Raw genomic sequence first — 12,873 nt, 5'->3', positions numbered from 1 at the left:
ATTCTACTAAGGCAGGTGCGCCTGGGTGGCTCAGGTCATGATCCCAGGGTCCTGGGATTGAGCCCCACATCGGGCTCCCTGCTCAGCAGGAAGCCTGTTTCTCCCTCTCCCACTCCCCCTGCTTGTGTTCCCTCTCTCGCTATATCTCTCTTGGCCAAATAAATAAATAAAATCTTAAAAAAAATAAAATAAAATAAAAGAATTCTACTAAGGCAATATCATTGCCTATATTTTGCAGGTAAATTTGCAATACCTATGTTATTACCTCAGCTCACTTCTGACACTTTGATATGCTTTAACATTGTTATTGCTAATTTCAGAATAAATGAGGGAATTCTAGAAGCTATCTAGAATGCTTACAAAAGCATGGAAACAGCTTTGGAAGGGTCAAGTTTCGAGAGGCTTAGGCCTCTTTTTTTTTTTTTTAAGACTTTATTTATAGGGAGAATGAGAGAGCATGTGCACATGTGGGGTGGGGCAGAGGCAGAGAGAATCTCAAGCAGACTCCCCACTCCACTCAGAGCCCGATGCACAGCTCAATCTCAAGACCCTGAGATCATGACCTCACCCAAAATTAAAAGTTGGACACTTAACCAACTGAGCCACCCAGGCACCCCAAGGCTTAGGCCTCTTAAGAGAATGGATTACAGAGATCTTACAAAAATGAAGAATCATAAAGAAGTAGGCTGATAGTAAAGAACAGGAGAAATAAATAGTCAACACTAACAAAAGTAAAAATAACTAAAAAAAAAAAGGAGAAATAATTGAAGTCTATAAAGGATGCAACACAGAATCACGAAATGATTCCAACTTTCTAAAAGGAAAAGGTTTATTAGTAGAAGCCATGAGACAGACCTACTTAAGGAATTCTTATGAAAGTGCCTCCATGCCTAAAATACCATGAAATCCCCAAAAAAACTGTTTCTTTCCCAAAATACAGACCACTTTAAATGAAGGAAAACAAACTGATTGACCGTGATATGAAAATGAGGGAAAGCTGGTAGCTAAAAGGGTTAGAAAAGTAGGTTATAAAAATATTCCCAAAATTTAGTCATAAAACATTATGTTACATAAAAGTCTCAGGAAAGGAAAAACATATAGTTATCACTTTTGTGAATGGAGGACTGGAAAGATAATCAGTGTAGAACTCAAAAAAGGCAAAAATTTCTGCTTCACCTAAAGCAGAATATTCTGAGATCAAAAAATCTATCTAGAGGCCATTTGCCCAATAGCAAGAAACAAGACAGATGATAATATTAAGACTGAAAACAAATTTAATTTTAATAAGAATGTAAAAGAAACCATACATACCAAATTTAGAGAAAAGAGGTATTACATATTATTTCAGCCATGTATCATAACTAACAGAAGGAATTTACCAGTATTAAAACTGTACATACAAACATTCTATGGGTCAGTTTTCTGGATCTTGCCAAGAATATGCCATGCTTACTTTTTCATGTGTTACTTCTAAAGTCTATGTTGTAAACCCAGAAATAAGATATTTTGACTTTTTTTTTTTAAAGGCAAGTTTGAGAATCTTACATATCCCCAAATTTTAAATTAAAAAAATGGAGAAAATTCTTATTCCTAGGAGAAAATTAAATTAAGATAATAGAAAATGTTCCCCACATGTTATTCAGTGTTGCAATACAACAACTAGCAATAAGGTAAGCTTCTTACCGTAAGGTTATCTGTGAGATGATTTTCTTGGGAGTGATTTCTTTCTCTTTGGATAACTAGAGAAAGATGTGTAGTCTACAAACAAAGAAATACTGAAAGTCTATATACTAACCTGGCCCAGTCCAGGCATACCTCCTCCAAGTCTAAGAAGTCTGTCCATATTTCTAGAAAACAGAAACAAAGGAAAACGTTCCTAAGCACAAAAGTGTTTACTCAATTGCTATCTATATAATTCACCTTCAGTCACTCAGTATGTCAAAAATATTGGTGGTAATTACAACACAACATCAGACTTCCTGTTAATTAACACCACATATTAATTCAAGAAGCTGTCTTCCATGCTAATTAACAGACCTTACTTTACTGCTTTGGTTTTGGGTTATCCCTGGTTTTAAAGACAAGCAGTCTTAGCATACTTTCAAAACTTTGCTATCATTAAGTTAATTATATTTTCTCATTGTTATCTAATAAAGTACCTGAATGAGGAAAAAGTGCCTGAAATGCTTATCATATGTATGATTGAATTTCCTTCAATTTGTTCAGAGTGTACAAATAAAAATCCTCACTTTTAAATTAAATTTTAACATCCTCATTAGTAAGTTCTGTGCTAATTAACTTACAGCTTGTCAGTTATCATCAAAACTACATGTGAAAGACATTGTGAGCAGATTATGGATCTCTGAATTAGCATCAAAGGCTTTTTTAAAATGAACTCATTATACTAAAAGAAATATTATAAAGTAAACATTAAATGCATTAAGATAGTGTTCTAGAACCTACACAGATATTTTGCCTTATTTCAGTTGTTGTGGAGATATATACCTTTTTCACTAAGGAAATTCAGCTGTTCTTCTCAATGATAATTTTAGAGTTAATCAATACAAAGAAGATTAACTTTAAAGTATCAATCTAATTTGTTTTTTATGTCTAGAATAACTATAGAAGACATTCTTATAAGCTTGAAAAACTCAGAAGAAATCAAAGGAAAGAAATAACAAGGGTATCGATATGACCTCAACTACACAAACAGTGTAACCAAATTCTAAAAAGTTAATATCAGTACAACTAAATACTTTAAGAGTGACAATGAAGCATTTTCTTTTACTTGAAAATTGCTACTGTGCCTTAAAATTCCTTTTCTAATATATGCTTTAGAAAATGGTATTACTACAATTTATATTCTAAATTAAATGCTAATGAATTAGTCATTTGTTCACATTCTTTTACTAGTTAGAACTGCTATACAAACTAAAAATTAATAATGTACTCATGATCATTACACTACAGCCTAATCACGTTTGTTGGATCCTGCTAACAATTTATTCCTGTATTTAACAATGCTAATACTGCGAACTTTATTCAAGTCCACATACAGAAAAATGCACAAATGACAAAGCCATGGAATCTTCACAGAGTGAACACACTCCCATAACCACCACCTAGATAAAGAAACAACATTATGGGCACCTAAGAACACCTCTCATACCCCCTTTCTGGTCCCTACCACCGTGCAAAGATAGAATTTCAACCTCTAATGGCATAGATTAGTTCTGCTGTTTTTGAATTTTATTTTATTTTTTTTTAAAGATTTTATTTATTTATTTGAGAGAGAGAGAGAGAGAGAATGAGAGATAGAAAGCACGAGAGGGAAGAGGGTCAGAGGGAGAAGCAGACGCCCCGCTGAGCAGGGAGCCCGATGTGGGACTCGATCTCGGGACTCCAGGATCATGACCTGGGCCAAAGGCAGTCACTTAACCAACTGAGCCACCCAGGCGCCCCTGTTTTTGAATTTTATATAAACAACAATTTATAAACAACTTTATATCAACAAGTCTGTGAGATTCACAATGGATAAATTCATTTTTAAAAAAGACATAAAAAAACTTGTTAGTCTAGACAAAGTTTCTGCTTTATAACCTTAACACATTCTAACAGCAGCATTTACAAACAAAAATCTCCATTAAATTCTCATTAAAATTCCTCAACTCAAATACAGCATTCAATACATGGCATTTTTTAAAGGCCTATAAACAGAGGGGCAAAACCTGACTAGTTTAAAATATTAAAGACATTTCTCTAGAATGTATTACCAAAGGAAAAAAAAATTCTTTTGGACCATTTCAAGCTTTAAAAGAACAAATAGAAAAAAGCTAACAACATACAGTATGCTTTAGACACTATATATATTCCAGGCCAAAGTCGATTCCCAGCTGTGTTCAGTTTATCTATTCCCCCAGTGTTGTTTCTTATGACTTTACACAGACTCCAGATGCTGTGAATATACATGAGCAATGTGGGGAGCAGAGGGAAAGAAAATCTGGCAGGTCAAATTTGTGTTTTTAGTAAAATTAGATGTCTCAGCAAACAAGAAAAAATATTTAACAAACTAAAACATTTTAGATAACATAATGAAGTGTAATAAAAATACTAACATTTGGAAATGAAATATATCAATAAATGTTGTATATCACACTACTTTTTTAAAAAAGTTTATAGAAAGCAAAGAACAAAAGTGCTAGTTATCTAAATGACTTTCATGAGCTCTTAAATCTGGATATCACATATTTATAATTTGATGTGTGTTTAAAAAATGGTACATTTTCATAACATCTTTATATCATATCCTGAAAGAACAGGTGAAAGTTATATACATTCTTAATTCTCACCTGGTCAGTAACTACAACTCTTGAGGTGTTAAGCTTCAATTCGTTGAGTCTGACAAATTTCTTCTCAACTCAAGCTCTTGCTAATACTGGCAGGTATAACTTTTCCCAAGTATTTTTTTTCTCTCTCTCCTAAAAAAAGTAAATAAAATAAGATATAATTACTTTGAGAACTATGGAGGAAAATATGCCACGAACTTTAAATGAGACAAAATTCCTAAAAGCAAAACAGAAATCAAAACTGATTTTAATCACCATTTCCAGAAGAATATGGAAATAAATAGCATTCTAGGGAGCTATAGTGCAGAGGATTACCCCATATACAAATTCTGTTTTTAAGTTTCTTTTTTGAGCAGTTCTAATTATATGTAAGAACTGACATTTCATGACTTTTAGTCTTTCTAGTGGTGTTTCAAAGAACAAAAAGAAAATTTACTCATATTTTTAAATAGAACATTCTATTGTGTAATTACCATATAGTTCCATTGCACATTATTACAAATCCATGACATACTATGGAATCTTAGTGATGTTATTGCCTATATTTGAAAGTTTGCTATTTCATTATCATAGGAATTAGTTCATCATTTTTTAGTCAATTATTCCCAACTATGCCAAAGTAACAAGAAAATGGAAGAATAAGAATTATTCAAAATGATGCAACAGTGAAATACATTATTGCTATTGCTTCATCCTCCAGTTTTTATTGTGCTGCCCAAAGCATTTCACCATCTTTCAAAAAGAAAAGACTAGAGACACAATCTTTGTAGTCTTTTTTTAGCTTTCATTTGAACACAGTTGAAAACTCAGAATTTTTCATATTCTATCCATAATGTCAAAGAGAGAAGAACAGAGAAAAAAAGTTTCCTAATGATTAGAGAATCATAAGGTGAATGTAAAGAAACTGATAACAACACTCTAGTCTCTAATGATAACAATAAAATTGATGGTATAAGCCAGGTTTCTTCGGCACTGTTGACATTCAGAACCAAATTTTTTGCTGTAGAGGACTGTCTTGTGCATTACAAGATGTTTGGCAGAATCCCTGGCCTTTACTCATTAGATGCTGGTAGCACTGACCCAGTCGTGATAATCAAAGGTGTCCCCAGACATTACCAAATGTCCCCTGGAAGGGCAAAATCACTCCTAGTTCAGAACCACTGATAGAAACAAAATTTCAGACTATACACCTTCAGATGACAATACCCTAGATTAATTTTCTCAAACTTAAGAACCAAGGAGTGATGGAAACAGTTTGGGAGCTCTTCAAACAATTCAACAAAGAATTACCATATGACCCAGCAATTCCATTCCTAGGTATATATCTGAAAGAATTAAAAATAGGTATTCAAAACAAACACAGGTACATGCATGTTTAGAGCATCATTATTCACAACAGCCCAAAGATGGAAAAAGCCCAAATGCCCACCAAAAGGTGAAAGGATAAACAAATTCTAGTATGAATATACATACAATGGAACATATGGGATATCATTCAGCTATAAAAAGGAATGTAGTACTGATACACGTGAGAATGTGGATGAACCTCAAAACATTATGCTATGTAAAAGAAGACATGCACAAAAGGTCACAAACCATATGATTCCATTTATATTAAGTATTCCAAATATCTGAATCCTTAGAAAAGGAATACAGATTAGTGACTGCCAGAGGTTACAGGAAAGGAGTAATATGGAGAAACTGCTTAATGGGTAAGGGATTTTACTTCAGAATAATGGAAATGTTTCGGAACTAGGTAGAGGTGGTAGTTGCACAACACCGTGAATCTACTAAATGACAATGAACTGTTCACTTTATTTTTTTAAAGATTTATTTATTTGAGAGAAAGAGAGAGACAGAGAGCAAGCACATGCCTGCTCATGGGAGAGGGGAGAGGGAGAGACAATCTCAAGCCGACTTAAAGCTTGGACGCTCAGCTTGATTTCATGACCCTGAGATCAGGACCTGAGCCAAAACCAAGAGTCAGATGCTTAACCAACTGAGCCACCCAGGCGCCCCTAAATATTCATTTTAAAATGGTTAATTTTGTTACCTGAATTTCCTAATTATTTCCAAAAATTATTTCCTAAGTGGATCAATGAGCAAACAATATATTTCCAGGACTAAAAAAGAAATACGTTCTCATCCAGTTAGGTATTCAACAAGAAGGACTTCATCACACACTATTTTACAACAAGAACTTGTTTTGCTAAAGAGATATGTGACATATTCTTTTATCTTTTATGATGCTGATGAGGTTCACATGTGAACAAATGCTGAAGTGTCCACAAAGATGAGCAAAAAGAAATAGATAATGTAGAAGTGAAAAAAATCATTGGACTAACTTTAACTGTTTATAAATCTAAAAGAAAAAAAATGTTTTGCAAGCAGAGATGATAGCCATAGTCTCTTCAACAAAATTATGATCTATGTTTTCAAAAGTATTGCAGCTGGGAAATGAAAAAGTTCCAGAGATGGATGATGGTGATGGTTGTACAACATAAGTGTACTTAAAGCCACTGAACTGTACATCTAAAAATGGTTAAAATGGTAAATTTTATGTTATACATATTTTATATGCAGGTTAAGAGCTATGACTCTGCAATACAAGTGCCAGGATTCAAATCCTGTCTCTGATACTTATTAGCTGTGTGTCCTTGTCTCAGTTACCTCCCTGAGTCTGTTTCCTCATCTGCAAAATGGGGATACCTTACAGCTGTTTAGAAAATTAAAGAAGACAGTGGACATAAACAACATTTAACATAATGCTTGGTGTATAGTAGGTAAACAATGAGTGCCAGTTGCTATCAGCACCACACTCCTTAGCAGGGCTACAGTTCATACAACACAGATTCTCCTTCCTACATAGTTTGCCATTTAGTGAATTTCAAAACAATAGGCACATTTCACAGTACTAAATGAATTATATTGGAGAGGAGGGACTTGCATTTTACAGGATTTAGCAAAAGGGTTAATAAAATTAAAGTGTTACACTATAATATGGAAGACAATTCTTAGAAATAAAAGCCATACATAACACCTATAGATCTAAAGCAAGCTTTTACACCTATCAAAAAACAGAGGACTCAAGAGCTGATCATGAAATGATTAACTTTACTTAAAACATTATCAGATAGGGGCATCTGGGTGGCTCAGTAGGTTAAGCGTCTGCCTTTGGCTCAGGTCATGATCCCAGAGTCTCACATGGGGCTCCCTGCTCAGCAGAGAGTATGCTTCTCCCTCTGCCCTTCCCCGTTTGTGCTCTCTCTCTCAAGTAAATAAAATCTTTAAAAAAATTATCAGATAATATGAATAAAGTGTTTAGCTGTAACTAACATATCATACATAGAGTAACCTTTAGAGTCCTAACTGGTAAAGAGTACGAAATAAGCACTGGTACTTTCAAAAGGTTGTACATCAAAAAACTGATGATCTTCCACTTTTTCATCTCCCTACTGAGTTCATATCTGATAAGAACCTGATACAGTTAGATTGTGTTCATGCTGGAACTAAAATAAATCAATTCTCAAATACTTACAGAAAACGTACAGAACCAAGAATAACTCTAAAAAACAGATCCTTCAAAATTAACTTAATCTGGATTTGGAATGTGGCAATTTTTTTTTTTTAACTTTTCAACCTTTTCACAAGGGACACTGTTGTCCCAGTAATTCATAACATTCAAACAAAATCATGAAGCTCTTAGTTGTTCGAGTTTATCATTGTTTTTCTTAGTTCATTTTGTACTCCCCAACCCATGCTGCAGTTTAGTTACATATTACTTCTCAGACTGATGCTAAATCCTTTCTTTACTCCAGATCTCACTGTATTTCTAATTCCTCTACTTTCTGATTTGTGGAAAGTAATTAGGAACTTCTTTGACTTTCTTAAGGGCTTTCTTCAATGGAAGAAATAGAAAGAATCAACATTAAACTTAATTATATAAATAGCATTTTGAAAGCAAGATTTTTCCACTTTAGAACAGTGAAGATGGAACTACCACAATATCTTTTCTTGTGCTGTTTCCTAATTACAGCATTCAATTAAACATTAAGTACAAGGTTCCCCCTCTATCCAAAAGCAGAGTGTTCCTATTAAAACTTTCCTAAGTGGAGGGGTGCCTGGGTGGCTTAGTCATTAAGCATCTGCCTTGGGCTCAGGTCATGATCCCAGGGTCCTGGGATCGAGCCCCGCATCGGGCTCCCTGCTCGGCGGGAAGCCTGCTTCTCCCTCTCCCACTCCCCCTGCTTGTGTTCCCTCTCTTGCTGTGTCTCTTTCAGTCAAATAAACAAATAAAATCTTAAAAAAAAAAAAAACAACTTTCCTAAGTGGAAATGGCATAAATCAAAGAAACAAATGACATTTTGTAAAAGCAAAAATCCTCTTCAGATTTCTTTCTGTTAGCAAAAAACAGGTATAATGCAGGCCTTCTGTAAAAGTGAAGTGGGGTAAAGCTAACTTTCAGACAATAGGAGAAACCTGTACTACCTCGTTCATAAGGTGATACAGAAATAGAGGCACTAAGAAACTCGGTGACTTTCACTGAAAGAATTTATAGTCTATTTGGGGAGGCATGATATAAACCCATGAAAAATACATAAAGTGAAAGGAAGCAGTGTAGAGCCAGAAAGGCTGTGAAGGCAGTCAGACCTCAATCGGAATCCAAGCTTCAAAACCTACTCTCCAGGCGCACCTGGGTCACTCAGTTGAGCATCTGACTTCAGCTCAGGTCATGATCTTGGGGTGCTGGGATCGAGCCCTCCATCGGGTTCCTCACTCAGCGGGGAGTCTGTTTCTCTCTCTCCCTCCGCACCCCACCCACCCCGTTTGCGCTCTCTCTCAAATAAATACAGTCTTTAAAAAACAAGCAAACCTACTCTCTGTTATGATCTGGAAAAAGTTACCTTCTTCTAGAATCTAGATTTCATCTATAAAATGAGGACAATACCTACCTTGCAAGTCAGTGGTAAGATAAAATACAAAGAACCTAACACAGGGCCTGGAACATTTATAAGGTACTCAGTAACTGCTGTTACTGTTATTGTTATCATCATCTTAGAACCAGAAGCTATTATTTAATCCATCTCTCATTTTACTGATGGAGATGCCAAAATATCACAAAGCAGGATATGAATGTCAAATGAGTGCAACAACCTGGGTATGTGACAAGTTCATGAGTAATAAATCTCATGAATATTCAGGTAAGACTTTCAGAAGTGGACACTGAATTATGAAATGAACACTGCTATAAAATGAAAAACAAAAACACAATTGCCTCTCGTTCCTGATATTCAAACATGGGTTCTAAACCTACATAGTAAAGGCAAGGTTTACATGACAAGCATAAAAATAAAATAAACCCATGACAGAGAGGTTAAAATGCAGCTTTACAATTAGAATAGCAAAATATTATTTACCAAGCACCTTGGGGGGTTGGGGAATAATACCCCAAAGTCAACAGGTGAGGCTTCATTGAAAGATAACTTCAAAACCTTCTTCCGTGGGCCAGAAGTAATTTTGTTCTGGGACAAATTCAAGACAATATTCAGGCCTTTCACTAAATATCACTTCACTAAACACAACTGTAGTTAACTCTGAACTACTATACCTTAATCTCTCCAAATGTACAGTTACTCATTAAATTTAAATTTGTTTAAAACCTATAAACTTTAGGGCGCCTGGGTGGCTCAGATGGTTAAGCATCTGCCTTCGGCTCAGGTCGTGATCCCGAGGTCCTGGGATCACGTCCCGCATCGGGCTCCCTGCTCCTTGGGAGCCTGCTTCTCCCTCTGCCTCTCTCTCTCTTTCTCTGTCTCTCATGAATAAATAAATAAAAATCTTTTAAAAAAATAAAAAATAAAAGGAAATGACATTTAAATAAATAAATAAAACCTATAAACTTTAAATGAGCCAGTTGCTAGCCTTACATGACAAAACAAGGAAACCACCACTGTCTTAATCATCTCCACTAAAACTGTATTCAGTTCTTTTTTGTTCTTTCAACATTATCAGTGACTGTCTTCTGGCTTTCCACATAATAAACAACTTAGCAGCACTAAAAACATATTTTTGTGGGCAATAAAAAAAATAATTTTCACCCTAAAACTGCATTTCTATTCTAATTATTAAGGCTTCTTCCCTGCCTTTCCCATGAATCTTTATCAACTTTTAGTTACCATTTTTAATTTCCAGAATTTTTCATTCGGTCGCTAAATTTATATTCAAACTCTTCCGAAAAGTTTACATTTTTTCTTCTTTTGACAGACACAAAGTAAGTCCCCAGGAAAAAATAAGGTCCAAGAGGTAACACAGAGTAGCAGATAACTACTTTATTGAAAACAGGAAATGTTATCTATTCACAACTACTCAATTAAGACAAACTGAAAGTAAGTTAAATGGCACAGCAGAAAAACCACACTTTGTTTTGAAGAGTTTCAAGGTTAAAAACCAGGGCATCTCTGGGGTTTCTGTTTGGTTTTTAAAGGGAATTGAAATCCTAACACTAAGAGAAAAAGAAAAAGGGTCAAGGCCCGTGAGAAGGACAAGTGATAAAACAAGCATGCCTTCAATGGGAAAGTTAATTTTATTCTGTCTCCCTTGTTTCCTCTGCCAGCTTTGAAGTTTTTCAACACGGGAGTAACTATCAATAGACACACACAAACGGAGGCCACACACAAGGGTTTTCCTGGTATCGGGAGAAGAGGGTTCCCAAGATGTGCTTCATTCAGGGAAGCAGAAACGCCTGGAAGAGGAGACCACTTCCACACCTAACTGACAAGAGACCCGAGTAACCCGCGAGGAGGACGCAGAAGCCTGAGCTCCTCCCTCAGGGCCCAGGCCTCCAGTGGCAACTCGGCTGGGCAACGTGACTCAGGAAAGCACGGGGCTGGCGGCGGCCTAGCGCGGCTGCCTCCGCGGACCTCTGGGGCCTGCCTTCCCTGTCTTACCTGAAAGCCGGCGGGGTCGGGAAGCCGCGGTCTGGGCTCTCGTCTCCCACCAGCGGTGACGCGAAGACGACGGAGGCGGCAGCAGCGGCGGCGGCGGCGGCGACTCAGACTCCACGGGGCTCTGGCTCCGCGAACCAGCGATGAATCAGCCCGATTCCATTCAAAAGAGTCGCCCGGGCCTCCGCCGCGAAGCACTTCCGGGTTCACTGCTCCGCTTCGGCTTCCGTTCCCCCCGACGGCCAATTGGAGACGGCTCGGGAGTCCGGCGGGCGTCCCGGGAGGAGAGCGCCAGACGGTGAGCGCGGGCCGCCCCGCTTCTCCAGTCTAGGCTGGGAGGGCCGGACGGAAGTTAGCGCCGGGGCCGCTCCCGCCCCTCCGACATCCTCTCTTTTCTCCCCCCACCTTTTTCTCCCCTCTGCAAATCCAGGCCGCAGTCGCGATCTGGGACGCCGGCTTACTGGACCCTGGAGGTGACGGGCTAGGAAATGCAACTGCGGGCTTGGAGAAACCAGAACCCCGTTCGTTTGGGTGTTCACCGCGGTCCTTGAACTCAAAAACTGAAAGGTTCGTTTCAACTCAACTTGGTCGTCAGAGAAGCAGAAAAGAAAAGGAAGAGGTGTAAAAAGAGGGGAAATAGGTCAGAGGTTCTCTTCCACAGCGCAGTCTACCCACCTCCTTGTCTTCTCCGCTTTCCAGGAATTGGATTTCAAGGAAAACCAACGTTTCCCAAATGTTAAAACCACCCACTTTAAGCCCAATTTAACTTACAGGGCTTAAAAAAAAATTACTACGTTTCTCCAAATAATTAGCAGCAACAACGTTTTGCCCATTATCTGTTCTGTGCTAGGTTTTCAGAGAGCAAAACCACTCAAGAAATAACTGATTATCTGGGTGGCTCAGTGGGTTAGGTGTACGCCTTTAGCTCCTGGGATCCTGGGATCGAGTCCCGCATCGGGCTCTTTGCTCAGTAGGGGGCCTGCTTCTGCTGCTCCCCATCTTTGTTCTCTGATAAAGAAATAAACAAAATCTTAAAAAAAAATGACTGATGATCAACAAATTCATATCATATTTAGTTACAGGCTCTGTTTAGTTACACCAAGTCCCTCTCACTTTGTCAAATATGTTCCAAATAATAAGCATCTTTAAAGCATTCCTAAATCAAGAATGGTGATGAATCTTCTGGATGGAGGGGAAGGAGGAATTACAGCATCTGAATTCAAAGCTATTTGAGTGGGCATAATTACAAAGAATTTCCCTCTTAAAGATAATCCATTTCTATCTAAAAGAAAATAATAATACCTCAGTTATTTTAACCATAGGTAATACTGTATTTGAATCAGCATCTTAATGTGTCTACCCCAACCTGTGCCTCTTCTGTTTGCTTTTTTTTTGGTGAATGAACCCATCCTTCAGCTAGTTTCCCTAATCAGACCTGAGAGTAGACATATTCTCTCCTATGCATCTATTCCTACCTACCTCCCAATTAATCACCCTATAAATCATTAAGTGTCTAATCTGTAAAAGAGCTTTTCTAATCCACCATTCACCTTTCTCCATTCCCTCTTCTCCAACCTTAACTT

General features: G+C 37.2%; 1 protein-coding gene across 3 annotated transcripts in view; it reads right to left on the bottom strand.

Annotated features, from left to right (window-relative positions):
- PSMD14 (proteasome 26S subunit, non-ATPase 14) overlaps positions 1–11,466 on the bottom strand; it is a 99,385-nt gene extending 87,919 nt beyond the window's left edge. The window contains exons 1-3 of one of the 3 annotated variants that reach the window (XM_027589907.2): positions 11,294–11,466; positions 4,350–4,478; positions 1,796–1,847 (exon numbers count right to left, since the gene is read on the bottom strand). In XM_027589907.2, coding sequence (XP_027445708.1) covers positions 1,796–1,843 — 48 coding nt within the window. In that variant the 5' untranslated portion in view covers positions 1,844–1,847; positions 4,350–4,478; positions 11,294–11,466. Of the gene's footprint in view, positions 1–1,795; positions 1,848–4,349; positions 4,479–11,293 lie in introns of those variants that run through there. The other 2 variants (XM_027589909.2, XM_027589908.2) reach the window with 2 other exon arrangements.
- Between the last annotated feature and the right edge of the window lie 1,407 nt (positions 11,467–12,873).

The sequence above is a fragment of the Zalophus californianus genome, chromosome 3 (assembly GCF_009762305.2).
Source record: "Zalophus californianus isolate mZalCal1 chromosome 3, mZalCal1.pri.v2, whole genome shotgun sequence".
Classification (NCBI taxonomy): domain Eukaryota; kingdom Metazoa; phylum Chordata; class Mammalia; order Carnivora; family Otariidae; genus Zalophus; species Zalophus californianus.
Note: the sequence above shows the minus strand (reverse complement) of the source record. Positions and strands in the feature narration are given on the sequence as shown.